Here is a 13,918-nt window from a genome sequence, read left to right as displayed (position 1 = left end):
TTCATTCTTAGAAGTAAAAAAAAACGTTTATTTAAAACACACTGTGAATTGACAGACACAATATTCAGTGGTGGTCCTGGAATTAAATAAAACGTGATGTGCTCAGCATAGGGTAGTTCAGAAAAAGGACTTAAAATCGGATTGATTGCTTGTTACAATTTGGCGGGAGGATAAAAAAATCATTGGAACCCTGAAGCCAGCATTCAGCGGCACGTCCATGGCAGTTATACTTGCCCTAAAAGTGAATATTGACCTGCGGGCTTGGTGTCTTTTGAGGTCTAGAACAGAGGTGCAGACTGTCTGGGGTCATCTGGTAACACGCTGATGGAGTCCTCTGCCTTTCCACACAACATGCAGAGCATCGTGTACTCCTGGACAACACAAAACAGACTTCAGAAACACACCAAAGGACGGACAGCTAAGCATGACTATTGTATGTGTGACAACAAGTTTAGCCCTTTCAAGATTTTTACAGTGTGAAGAGATACCTTACCTGATATTCATCAACAACGCTGAAAGTGTATTCGTGCCTGGCAATGACATGGTCACAGTTTTTACAAACATCTGAAAGGACAAATGAGTGGATTAGTTTTTACGCATGCTGTGGGTGTTTCTTTTTCACCCTCTGGCAAGAAATCAAATGCGCTTTATTGCCAAAACCATGTCCAACATCTTACAGGAACAGACTGTAAACAACTCCTTCTTCTTAGAAGGATATCACAAGATTTAGCGCCTATCTGGAGGTAGCAATACTGACATTTCCCACGGATGTTGGCCAACAAAGCCATGCTGCTAGTTAACCTCCTTTAGGTACTGAATAGGGTTAAAGGTGTACAATGGAGTTTTGGTGGAGACATGTGAAAGTAGGAGAAATGTACAGATTCTGTGGTAAATGTTCATAACTCTATACACAAACCCTCAGGGGAAAATGTGGTCCCTGTAACACTGTTTGAAGGTAGAATGAAACGCAAGAAGTTATGGTGGGCTTTTTTCTTTGAGTAAAGTTTGTGTATTCAGTTCAGAAATAATTATAGCATAGAATTGTTGACCCACCCCTGATCTAGAAATATTCACAACTAAGAACACCAGGCACTTAACCCGGCTGGTGGTCTACTCTACTGTGATCACAAATAAAAGAAACTAACGATCATATGTGACTATCTCCTCTCCATCTTCATCCTCAGTGGTTTTGTTGCTGATCAGCACGAAGTCCCTCTGATGGCATTTGACACAACCCAGGTAGTTCATCAGGTAAGAGCCATTCTCTAGGCAGGTGTTCCCCTTGAGTAGGGAGAAATCACATGTATACATATTTATATATTCACATGCTTAAAACAACACTTTTAGCAAGCTTCTGCAATTTCCGTGCATGCTAGTTGACTTATGGGCGTTTGTGCGTCATAACAAGTTTAGAGGGGTCTCACGGCGGACTCAACTTACCCGATCGGGGTATTCTTTCTGAACACAGCCGTTGCACATTTTATTAAAAATGATTATTTATAAGTCACTTAGCACTACCAGACTGTAAACAACACTAACGAAGGTTTTTTTTTTTGTTGTTGTTGCTAAAACTTCACTTCCGCGCTGAACGGCGGTCCCTGCGTCCCATTAGATCTATAAAACACACTCACAACCAGAAATCGTTTGGAAATGCTCAAATCGCACCTATCCGGTTTTTTGTAGATCGAGGAAACCGCCCACCCCCCCGAGACTTCCGGTGTCATTTTACGCAGCGATTGGCTCACGTAAGCCTTGACGCAAATGACGAGGACAAACATGGCGGCTGAATAGCAGTTGAGCCTTGTTGCCATGTGAAAAAAATCTGGTAAATATAAAATATTTACAATTAACGTAAACTATTCGTGTTCGTGTTGATTCGCTGATAACTTACCTTAATGCAGCGAACTTTAAAAGAGGCTTCAGTACGTTGCAAGGTGAAAGACCATTTGTTTGGTACCGTTCAGAGGACGCTGCTGTCTGACTTTGTAATCACGTTGTTTTCTTGTTACAAGCTTCATCTCGGTGTTGTTGTGTCATATAATTCTTCCTTGTGTCTCAGCATTCACATCTATTTCTGTACAATGGAAATGTCTGTGTCTAGAAGATGCAGCCTTCGTTCAGGACATGATATGATGGTGTTGTGTTATTTGTTTTAAATGCAAAGTGTTTATAAACAATAAGGTGGTCACATTTGCAATACTCTGATACTTTACGATTCCACGTGTAAACGATAAAAGTATACCATTTTAAAGATTAACAATATGTATTGAAGCATTGAAAATACTGCAGGTCTTCAGTCTTAATTGTAAAGCTCCTGCACTCATGTGTAATGGAGACAGTCTGCATCAGACAGTGGTAATTAAAAAAAAAAGAAGTTTCCCAATATTGGGTCGCTAGGACTTCTACTTCTGGTGCTGTGGTAACAAGACCGGCATTGATATTGTTTTATTTTTAATAGTATCATATCCAAGTTTAATTTCTGGTATTGTGACATCCCTAATGAACACTTCATTTGTACTTCTTTCATTTGTCCAGAAATGGAAAAAAAAACAATTCCACTTATAGCAGTGGGGAGAACTCCAACCAACAACAAACGATACAAAGCCAAATCTAACTACTGTATTCTGTGTCGCAGCTTATATCAGAAACATGTAAGTGGCTCTAACGTTACTGAAACACTTGATGAGTTGTATAACTTTGCAATGTTGGCTAACGTTGGATTGTCAACATTCAGCTGTCACAATGATTCTGATTATATGTCTTAACTGCAGGAAGCTCATGAGCATATGCATAGTATGCTGCATCACAGAGAGCTGGAGACAGCGATGGGCAAGTGAGTAATAACTACTTGTTTGGTTGTTTTGATTGGTGCAAAAGTGTTCCAGTTTTTTTGCATACGTACTGCATTTGATAAGAAGATTGGTGTGAGGCATAGTAAGACTTTTTACGTTTGCGTGCACACTAATTGTGTTTAAGCACAAATTCTCTTTCATTTAGGAATAGTGTTTAATTCTTAACACGCATACATCCAAAAGTCATGGGTACTATTTTCTTTACCACTTAACAGGAGTTGCTAGGACTCAAAGCAGGGATACTGGCGTTTGCTCATATGTGACAAAATTTTTGTTTTTTTGTTATGTTCTTCCATAAACAGGGATACATTTCATGACTGTCAGGCGTGCAAGGTATCCGAATTGAGTTTCGATGAGTATGCAAAGCACATATCTACCTCTCAACACAATGCCAAGTTGAAGACCTTGAATTCAAAAAATGTGAGCCCCACTCCTCTGTGGAACACTTTGGGCCCCGCCATACTTCAACAAATCAAGGAGAGAAACAAGTTGCTGAAGTTTCAGGAGTAAGAGTTTTCACTTACTTAGCCCAAAGATTATTATATTAATAAACATATAACATTAGCAATGTTAGATCATGCAATTTATTATTTCCATGATTAAATATGTTGTTTTTTTAATCTCTGGCTTTTAATGTCTTCTTTTTACCACAGGAAGAAAGAAATAAAAAAGAAAAGAAAGAGACAGAAGCAGGAAGCTGGTAGGAAACATGTAGAAATGATGAAGGGAGCCACTGGAAAAAACAAAGGGGTGTCCAAAGTAGCAAAGGCGGAAAAATCCAAACAAGTGAAAAACGCAAGGATACTGAAACAGATGCAGAAAACCCACCAGGGAGGAAGCAACAAGGCATTTTTAAAAAATATAGAGAATAAAGTGTCCAGTCTGCAGAGACCTCCTCACCAGAGACCTCCTCACCAAAAAGAGGCAACCTTGCAGAATCAAAGTGAGAGATCGTCATCTTTGTCAGGAGGTCAAACTTTGCATCAAAATAATGTCCGAGACCAGTTCACCCAATCAATTCAGCAGATGAGCTATGATGTCAACAATCCAAGCAGCAAAGTTAAAATGGAGATCACCCAATCAGATAGACTTTTAAACGGACTAAAAAATACCCAAGGAGGGACTAGTAGTATGCCAGGACAAAAAACATGGCCAGCTAACAGCCAGTGTGGGTATAACTACAAGCAGCTTAGTAGTACATCAGATTGCGACTTCACAAGTGATAACCTCCCTAAGAATGGAGGGCTCATCTTTGATCACTATGAGAGTGATGGATCTAGTCAGGCAGGGCAAGAAGGCTCAAATTCAGCAAAACCTGCTTCAGAAAACAACACGGCTACCATACGGGATGTTGACGTCAGTGCGATGCTGCGGCACATCAGGAGAGCGCTGGGAGTACGGGAGCCGTGTAGGGCAGATCGTGAAGCTCGGAGGCAGAACAGTGAGGCAGACAACCGGCTGGCTGATCTTAGCACTATGCATCAAATTGGTGCTGAAAAGGAGCAGCCAGGTGGTAGATCCAACTCCTCCCAGGTCAACTCCCCTGCCCCACCATCCGGTTCTGGAATTCATACTTACAATACAGCTCAAGCTAAGTCAAAGCAGGAGACACTCGGAGTGACACAAAGAGTGACTCAGCCAGTTGAGAAGAGCTCCGTGGTTGAAGGTGGCTCAAATGGAGCTTTAAGCGGTGGGCCGAGAGAGTCTCAGGTGGCCCTCAAAAGCCAGGCTTTGGTCAACCAACATTCAGGCCAGACCGCTACTTCTGAAACAAACGTAAATATCGCCCCCAAGGTCCGAGTTGCCCGTAAAACAACAAGCAATTTGACGAACTTATCAGACCAGAGTAAGCAGAGCTGGACGGAGATGTATAAAGAGATGAAATGGAAGAAGCTCGAGAGGGTGAAAGGGATGCCTAGGTAAGACTCCTCAAGTAACCTCTTCTTGTGCTTTTTAACATTTGTTTTCCCCACACATAGCCAAGAGTCAATCTGTTGTCATAGATTATACTTTGTTCTCCATTTCGACCCCAATAGGCTACTGCCTAAAATGAGGTGTTGGTCAGTACTCCGGTCAATGCATCATTCTGATACCTGTGTGTCAGACTGTATGTAGGCTAGTTATATTTTTGAAACTTCGCAGCGCTCGTCGATTTCACTTCTCCTTCACCGACCAATCAAAATAAAGAAGGGGCGGGGTTTCAGATATCAACTTTGTCAACAACGATGGCGGAGGAAAAACTACTTCTGGCTTGGGTTTTTTTTTTCGAGAGTACAATTCCTGGGTCTAGACCTGCTGTCTAGGAGGTTTTTAGTTTCCTTTATTTTTCGGAATAAATTCCTGGGATAAAAGCACATATTAAGTCTGCGGAGCAATTTTTATACATACTTTGTTGTCACCACCAAAGGAAGTGGATGTGCCGCGAGACTACTTTCGTAGCCTAGCAACAGCAAGCGCCGATGAGGAGCGCTCTGAATTTGAAGTCGTGTTCCGCTGCGGAGCAAACTAATGTTAAGTAGACAAGACAGGCTCTAATTAAAGTACCAAATAATACTGGTGTCAGGTAAAAGATTGTGTGACAGTAACAAACAACAACTGTGACGCTAGCAGAGAATATAAAGTAAGTCAAATATAGCAAAGTCTTGATAATCTTTCTACAAATTATGTATTTTTTGTTGTTGTACTTGTATCAAAGGGGTACCCGCTATTGGCTGATACTTAAGTTCAGGTATCATATTTATTATTAAAAGGTAAAAAAAAAAGTCACTAATACAAATGTTATCTGTTGTTTTACTGCTGTTCTGTAACAGGTTTGGGATTGAGGTGGTGAATCAGACAGACCGAGAACGCAAGACACAAGCAGAAGACAACGACTTCCCTCTGTCAGAAGGCTTCCACTGGGAATCATTCCCAGACAGTCCTTCAGCTGCACACTGGACTGGACTACCTCCTCCTCCACCCCAGGACAATGTAGCTAATAACTGTCATATAGCAACGCAGTCAAATTTACAAATGCAGGAGCCTCTGGAGCAGCCTGCTGCAGGACAGGACGACAATCAGACGGCTGAAGCTGTCCATGTGAAGGAGGAACCAAACCTAGAAAGAGAAGATGTAGAAAAGAGAAGCAACAGTGTTACTAACAAGAGGAAGCCCAACGTTGTAGTGGTGAGTAATACAGTATCGTTAAGTGTAGGACAAAGCTGAAAGACACAACTTTTTGATACATTCTAACCCTTTTATTATTGTTTATCGTTACAGCATGATGGTGCTTCTGATGAGCAGCCCAGCAGAAAAAGGAAGAAATCAAAGCCCCACAAGGGTAATTCTTATATTTTAGGCTGTGTATTTTAAATAGTAATCTTTATATTATTGCAAGTTTCAAATTATGTTGTTATACATAATACGTAAAACTTATTTGAACATGTGTGAATATTGCGTAATATTACTTAAAGTCTGCTAGTAGGCAAGGGTACAACATTTTTGAAGAGTTATTTTATTAAATTTCCTCAAGTGATGTCACTTGAGTCAGCATCAATGTGAGATGAGGACAAGTTTAAAAATAAATAATTAATAATTTTTATACTTTATTGATCCCGTGAGGGGAAATTCGTTTTTACACCCTGTCTAGTAAACATGCTACAGAAACATAGGCCAAAATACACCCACATGCACAAACTGGATCCTATGGACATGCACTAATGGAGAGGTCTCAGAGTGAGGGGGCTGCCCACAGTGGGCGCTCCTGAGCTGGGGGGGGGGCTCAGAGGCACCTCGGCAGTGCTCAGGAAGTGGACTGGCACCTCTCCAGCTACCGGACCAATTTCCGGACTTGGTCTGTGCCGGGACTTGAACCGGCGACCTTCCGATTCCCAACCCAAGTCCCTACAGACTGAGCTACTGCCGCCCTAACCCTAAATACATAATCTGGTGGTGTAGGTTTACCAGACCACTGTAGCCTGCTCCCCATACTACGTTAAATGCAACTGGCACTACACATCACCTGACTGTAATCTAGTTAAACTGTGGCTGATGTTGGCAGCAAGATTCAAAGGGGTAATATGATGCCAAGAACAAAAAGTAGGATTTCTCTGGCTCTTTTTCATCTGTTTTAAACCTGGAAAAAAAAAGGTCTGGCAATTTTATAGCAGTGCAGTAACATGTGTCAGCTATTCTCCTTATATGCTGAGATTCTACATAGTATTGCCATTTAGAAATGACATTCACCAAACCCTCCTGTGGAGATGTTGGCAATCATTTCAGATTATTATTCACTCATTCTGTTCATGTGTGTTTCCCTCTCACGTGTAGACCAGGACCAGATGGACCAGCTGTTGGCTGTGTCTCTGAGGGAGGAGGAGCTGAGCCACTCGTTACAGGATCTGGACAATTCTCTGGTTCAGGCCCGCAACGCCCTGCAAGCCGCCTACACGGAGGTCCAAAGACTGCTGCTGTTTAGACAGCAGGTACACTCGCTAATGATGAAGCTGTCACAGAAATATGTCGTGTTTCCTGAGCCTTCTTTCGATTTACATAATTCATTCTTCTTCCTGCTGTTATAGTGTACTGCAGAGATCAACAGTCTGAGGGCCAAGCGCATCGAGATCCTGCAGGGGATGCAAGGTAGTGGAGTGGATGTGCTTTATGTGTGCGATAGCTTCACAGGCAATAGATAATCTAATCTTAATCTCTTTTCAGGAGTATACTCAGGAGCATCTAATGCAGCAGAGATAGCCACCACCTCCTCAGCAGGGGCTGTTACTGTCATGCAGCCAAGACCCTCTCCCCTTCCTACCTCTGCTGCTTTCCACACCGCCTCCAACCAGCAACCGCTCCCCACAAACCCAACCTCCACCGTCAGCCAGCCTCATCCAACCCCTCTTGACAGGCAGTTAAAGCAAGAAATGTGCGAAGGACCTACGGTCTCCTGTAACCCTGATAAACCTCAGGTTCCTGTAAACCAACCTGTGCACCTGTTTCCGCCTAATCTCCTTCCTTCACTGCTGCTCACATCACCACACTTAGCCGCTCCTACAGCTGCTTTTAACCCCCTCCCACATCTCAGAGCGGAGAGTTCCACATCAGTCAATACTTCTCCTGAATCATCTTCCAGACTGCAGGGACAGACGGTAAAGGAGGGGTTAAATGACCGCATACAGATGGTGAATTTAGTCGAAGATGAGGAACAGGAAGTCGATCCAGAGGAAGAATATCTACCAACAAAAGAAAATGCATCATCGGCATCTCTGGTTGACAACAAAGGGAATGAGAGTGACGACTCTGTGGAGATGATGGAGCCCTCAGACATGGTGGTCATCGATATCGATGAGTCAGACAACGAGGAGGCCGTCTCAAATGTTCCTGTCCACAAAGATCCTCCTCAGAAGTCTGTCAGTGTGGAGTTCAGCTCTGCAGGCTCACAGACCAATCAGAAAAATAATGCAGAGAGGTGAGGTCACTTTTAAAATATACTACTGGTCAGAATTGTAAATAATAGATCGTTTCTCTGACCGACTTTTCTTTCTTGACCACTCAGAAAAGTTCAGCCTGCAGTTAAACACACAGGTGATCCTCCAGGTGAGTCATGTGTCTCCTGCTATCAATAAATGGAAGTGTCACAGGACTTATTTATATATGGGAAGTAAAAAATAAGATAGATCTTTAAAACTTACTGTTTCTTTCAGAGTCGGTTGAGCTGTGCGATGATGAGAAACTATACTTGGGAACTTTCATGAACCACACCGGCTCCGTCCATGGCCTCCAAATTCACGATGGGCGGCTGTACACATGTTCAGGGGACAACACAGCCCGGGCCTACAGTCTGATGGTATGTTAATCACAGTCCAACATGATATCCACATTTTGCCCCTGTTGTAATCGTAATCTTTCCTGAGACGTAAGGCCATCATAGTAAAACAAAAGCAACCCCACTATATCAAGCAGAACACTTTTTCAACTCCCACTCCAGAAAACAATCACTATATAAACAGGGAGGTTTGTTACGATTTTCTTTTTTGCATTTTTTTGATGCAAGAATTGTGTAAGGGGACCCTCCTTCAAAAACAATGACTCTGTTTCAAGGATTGTCAGTTTGTTGTGCATGAAATTAATACCTTTGACATAATAAGCTATTCATAAAAAATGTTCTTCTGTGTTTCCAGAGCAAGGAGTGCCAAGTGGTATTTGAAGGTCACACAAACAAAGTCAACTGTCTAGTCGTGGCGTCCCTCCCGAACTTGCCTGTACGCCTCTACACCGGATCCAGTGACCAGACGATCCGCTGTTACAGCACAAAGGTAAAAAAAAAAAAAAAAAAAAAGCTTCTGCTGTATCCACATTTTCTCCTTTGATTTATATGTGATATTCAAACCCGTATTGGCCTAAGGATCATTTTTCTGTCCAAGGACTCCTTGTACCTGCTGTTGTTATAAATCGTCCTGTCAGATTTTAAGCAAAAATTTTCATTTTGTTTGTTTAGTAGTCTAAAATATCAGCATCCTTTTGTGTGTTTTACATTTTTCTGCATTATTTGATTGTGTTGAATATTTCTTTCTCCTCTAGACTAATAGGTGTCTGGAGCAGATCACACTATCAGACAGAGTGTTGTGTCTGCACATTGCCTGGAACATTCTGTTCGCTGGACTCGCCAATGGATCAGTGGCCAGCTATGACTTAAAGGTGATTGAAATTATCATTTGAGAGCTAGATATTTGACATTTGATGTAACTTGAGAAAGCCAACCATCATAACTGGGTTTCATCAGGTTATGTCAAGTGCCCTGTTTGACCTGTAATTGGAACACAAAGCTCACTTTTAATTTATGTCTGTCCGAGTCATTTTCTGACATCAGCTGAAAATCTTCATAGATCATTTTTTCATTTTTTCATTTTACCTTTATTTATTCTCAAGAAATCATTGAGGGCAAGCCCTCATTTACAATGACGTTGAGAGTACAATTAAAACGAATAAGAGACAAAAAAGACGAAAAACAACGAAGACAAAATACATAGATTATAAGACCAGAAGAATAAGCAGTAAGCAGGTAACTACAGTTAATAACATTTACACTCATGAGTACAGTGAGCTGTGATCAAGTTTTTAAATTGACCCATAGTAACCATTGTATTGAGTTTGAATGTGTTTTGTATTGTGTTCCAGGTGTGTGCAGCACAATAGGTGAAGGATGTTTTCCCAAAGTTCGTTTTTACATGTGGAACCATTAACATCAGCCAGTCACTTGATCGAGTCTGATACTGATTATCATCAACTCTCCCTCTGTCATTAGACTCTAAAGCAGTTGGATGTGTTTGAGTGTCACGGCCCACGCGGCGTGAGCTGCCTCGGTACAGCACAGGAAGGCGCCCGCCGAGTGCTGCTGGTCGGTTCCTATGACAGCACCATCAGCGTACGAGACGCCAAGAGCGGCCTGCTGCTGCGCTCGCTGGACGGTCACACCAAAACTGTGCTCTGTATGAAGGTGAGGAGATACCGTATGTCAATCTCTGAACACTTCAGGTGTTGGATTTTTGGAAGAAAAAAAAATGCTGTCCAAAAAAGCAGACTTAATATTGATAGATTTTACTTGTGTTATGTTTATGAAAATGTGAAAAGTCAAAACTGAGCCCTTTAACTTAATGCATGTTATAATAATAAGTTAGTTTGTCCAGTTATTCCTCTCCACATGGCCATGTAATTATATTTAAAATGAGTCACTCAATATGATTTACTAGGAGAAAAATGTTTATACCATTGCTGTTTTCAAACTTCTTCAAAATGACTAAATCATTTAAAAGAAACACTCTCTAGCCTGTAAATAGTTAGAGAAATGTTGTCATTTTCAGTGACACTTGGTTTAAAAGCTCAGGCTGTCCTTTTCTTTTAGATGAAATGAACATCATTGTGGAGATGATGGCTTGTATATCACATGTAAAATATTGGACTTTCTCTGTTGTTTTCAGGTGGTGAATGATCTGGTCTTCAGCGGCTCCAGTGACACTTCAGTCCACGCCTACAACATCCATGTAAGTGTGAAAAATTCACAGGAGTTTAAATGATCTCTGACCATCAATCGCTGCCTAATTGAAGACATTTGCAACTTGATCTCTGTTTTGTTATTTACTGAGGTGCAAAAACGTATGAATATTATAAACCAAAATGATCTAAACTTTAAAGCTATTTGACCTTGTAAGTTTTATAAGTTCATCACTGTTTCTGTTCGACTTTTATCTTTGACTTCCGTCTGTATTCATAGACGGGCGAGTTGGTTCGTATCTATAAGGGTCACGGGCACGCTGTCACGTCAATCGTCATCTTGGGGAAAGTGATGGTGACAGCCTCTCTGGATAAACTGGTTCGAGTTTATGAGCTACAGGTAAAATATTTCAGTCTGAACTCTTCCAGTAATATGTGCTTCCAATATAAGAGGACACAACACAATAACAACACTGTTTTCTTAGATTCAAAGGGTCAAATATTTGGTTTTCTTTTTCATTCACTTTATATCATTCACTTTTTGGATAGAAAAAAGCTCAGGTACAATCCAGTGTAAAATAACTTTAACTAGGTGTTCAGATATTAGGTATTCAAGTAAAGCCACTTTTGAAAAGATCTTAAACTTGACTCCTTTAAAACTCCTTCAATGTCGTTTCTTTCAGTCTCATGACCGCTTGCAGGTGTACGGAGGTCACAGCGACATGGTGATGTGCATGGCCGTGCACAAGAGCGTGGTATGTGGACTCAAACAGGCCCAGACATTTGTTTCCATCTGTACATGACAGTGGTTCACTTTGTAACAGGATACTCGTTCACTTATCTTTACACCGTTGTTGCTTCCACTCAGATCTATACGGGCTGCTATGATGGCAGTGTTCAAGCTGTGAAGCTCAACTTAATGAAGAACTACCGCTGCTGGGTAAGGACTCAAACTGAGTGAAACCCAAAAAAATAAAATGTATAGTTTTTAAGTCAGATGATACGATATCAGCTGGATAGACTTGCAAGGAAATATTGACTTTCTACTTCTCAAAGATTGTAAAATATTTGTACTATTTTCTCTTTGTTTTGTGTATTTACATTATGTCTCTGTTTAGTGGCAGAATTGCTCTCTGATCTTTGGCCTGGCAGAGCATCTTGTGCAACACCTAGTCCGAGATCACAGCAACCCAAATCTGCAGACTGTGAAATGTCGCTGGAGGAGCTGCAGCGCTTTCTTTTCCACACAGCAGTCGGTCAGACAGGTAATTAACCAAAGCCATCTCATTTTCATCACCGATATATTCCTATCCCATATTTTATATGATCTTATTTGAGTGAGGATCCCAGAGTGCCTGCACATAGAGTTCTTAACCACATCAGTGCAGGCTGAATGTTACATTAAGATCAGTCTCTCACGGTTGTCTGTATTTTCTCCTGCAGGAGTTGCCTGAACACATGAAGAGCCACGTGGAGAAGGACAGCCGAGTGCAGCCCTGACAGCCACAATGTGGCAGATGAGATCAGGGGTTTTTCAAACATTTACAACACATCAGATCTTTTTTTTTTCTCGTTGGTTCTAAGGTTCTTTTCAGGATAGTGTGTTTTATCTAACACTAATTCTCAGCAGGGAGTAGGAGCATTTTGTCTTGTTTCTCCTCTGTGACCTCGGTGGCAGCGAGTGAAGACAGACCACATGTTGTTGAGCCCTGAAGCGGTTGCTCGGCGAGGTCGAGATGTTGAGTCTTTTAACAGCTCTTATTAACTATCAGTTGAAGTTATCAGTAACTAAACTCTATTTTAAGAGTGACATGAATCCTTACTGTGCGTTTGGATCTATTGGTCAGCATGTTTATACTTCTCACTGTCAATATATGGCATGGCTTTAAACACCACACAGGATGATAAACAGTTTTTACATACACCTCAGTGTATTTTTATGTTGAGAAAGTTCAACTTTGAACTACTTTGAAAATCCTACATATTACACGGTGTGTCTGGATTTGAAGAGGAGGTCATAAACAGTATTCCACCTCTTTCACAGGGATCTAGATCAATTACAGCGGAAAAATCACCTGCCCATTCTTTATCCTCGGATAAGCGCCTACAAACAAAGTGCATCTTGTCAGTTTTGGCATTCACTGTGTTGTGCTTTGCTGGTCGCAGATAATGTCGCTATGGGCTTCAAGGTGAGATTCAGAGTGAAATACAGAGGTCTGATAAGCCTCACTTTTTTCATTTCACTCATGGAACATGTTTGCACATGTGCAGTAAATATGCTACTTTATTCTCCCTCATCCTTTAAAGAGACTGATGTGTCGTATTTTGGTAGATAACTTTTACAGGTGATGTACATCCTCAAAACAGGCAGCAATCGGATTTTATACCTTATCCTAAGACATCAGCTGTTATTGGTCATTTGAGGAATGATAAGGGCCTTCTCTCTTTGCAATCAGAGGGTGTTTCAAGATGTCGGTAGGATTTTTAACCCTTCTTAAGGTTTTCTGAAACTTTAAAGTCAGAAATGGATGACAGGTCGATTGACTAAATAAACAGATTTTACTTGATTGTAATTTGCATTGATAAAAAAGGGTGAAATTTGGGAAAAAAATCTGAATTTTAAACGTACAAGCTAATTTTTAGCAACCTGCACCTTCTTTAAAAGTTGCACAATTTGTAAGTCTGCTTTCGATCTCCGCTATCAATTCCAGATTTGAGGTGTTTCATCATGCACTGACATGACTCGTTCGTTTGCTTGATATCACAGCGTAGAGTTAATTTATCCTTAAATCTTCGTGACCCAGACTATGGTCTCCTGTCAGACATGAGAACCTTATTCCTACATCTTTCAACATATCAGCCGTTTATTTATCATAACTTCAACCTTCTCCCGAGCATTGCTGGTGGCAATGCCCTTATTGCTTATATGTTTAGACATTCATCCATCTTTTCCTGCAGTGAAAGAAAGTCGTTTAGAATCTGTTAAAACATCAACTTGAAGAATGAGGCCTTATTTTTTGTAAGTCATATTGTACAGTGTATGTTTGAATGTGTTTCATACCTACTGAACGTGTACAGCAATAAAAAAAAAACAAATA

At 41.1% G+C, this 13,918-nt stretch overlaps 2 protein-coding genes across 2 annotated transcripts; one reads left to right on the top strand and one right to left on the bottom strand.

The window, feature by feature from the left end:
• On the bottom strand, positions 1-1,571 carry churc1 (churchill domain containing 1). The gene is made up of 4 exons (XM_061051900.1): positions 1,441-1,571; positions 1,146-1,281; positions 494-564; positions 1-371 (listed from the first exon to the last, which is right to left on the bottom strand). Exons 1-4 carry the CDS (start codon positions 1,477-1,479, stop codon positions 279-281), a joined length of 339 nt encoding a protein of 112 aa, XP_060907883.1. The 5' UTR covers positions 1,480-1,571; the 3' UTR covers positions 1-278.
• Positions 1,572-2,527: 956 nt separating this feature from the next.
• znf106b (zinc finger protein 106b) lies at positions 2,528-13,918 on the top strand. Its single transcript, XM_061051877.1, has 20 exons — positions 2,528-2,651; positions 2,772-2,833; positions 3,155-3,358; positions 3,506-4,771; positions 5,663-6,017; positions 6,111-6,171; positions 7,161-7,315; positions 7,412-7,472; positions 7,548-8,298; positions 8,386-8,426; positions 8,534-8,676; positions 9,011-9,145; positions 9,411-9,527; positions 10,135-10,326; positions 10,808-10,870; positions 11,101-11,220; positions 11,504-11,575; positions 11,689-11,760; positions 11,939-12,085; positions 12,264-13,918. The coding sequence occupies exons 1-20, from the start codon at positions 2,538-2,540 to the stop codon at positions 12,318-12,320; spliced, it is 4,188 nt and encodes a 1,395-aa protein (XP_060907860.1). The 5' UTR covers positions 2,528-2,537; the 3' UTR covers positions 12,321-13,918.

The sequence above is a fragment of the Labrus mixtus genome, chromosome 12 (genome assembly GCF_963584025.1).
Source record: "Labrus mixtus chromosome 12, fLabMix1.1, whole genome shotgun sequence".
Lineage (NCBI taxonomy): Eukaryota > Metazoa > Chordata > Actinopteri > Labriformes > Labridae > Labrus > Labrus mixtus.
This window is presented reverse-complemented; position numbering and strand designations above follow the sequence as displayed.

Excerpts from the sequence above, each read along its gene's own strand:
- churc1 (XM_061051900.1), bottom strand. The coding sequence starts at position 1,479 with ATGTGCAACGGCTGTGTTCAGAAAGAATACCCCGATCGG. Across the intron at positions 565-1,145 it reads GGAGATAGTCACATATGATC|ATGTTTGTAAAAACTGTGAC; the intron begins GTTAGTTTCTTT and ends TTGTCCTTTCAG. Across the intron at positions 372-493 it reads GCGTTGTTGATGAATATCAG|GAGTACACGATGCTCTGCAT; the intron begins GTAAGGTATCTC and ends TGTGTTGTCCAG.
- znf106b (XM_061051877.1), top strand. The coding sequence starts at position 2,538 with ATGGAAAAAAAAACAATTCCACTTATAGCAGTGGGGAGAACTCCAACC. Across the intron at positions 6,172-7,160 it reads GAAATCAAAGCCCCACAAGG|ACCAGGACCAGATGGACCAG; the intron begins GTAATTCTTATA and ends TCTCACGTGTAG. Across the intron at positions 8,299-8,385 it reads CAGAAAAATAATGCAGAGAG|AAAAGTTCAGCCTGCAGTTA; the intron begins GTGAGGTCACTT and ends TTGACCACTCAG.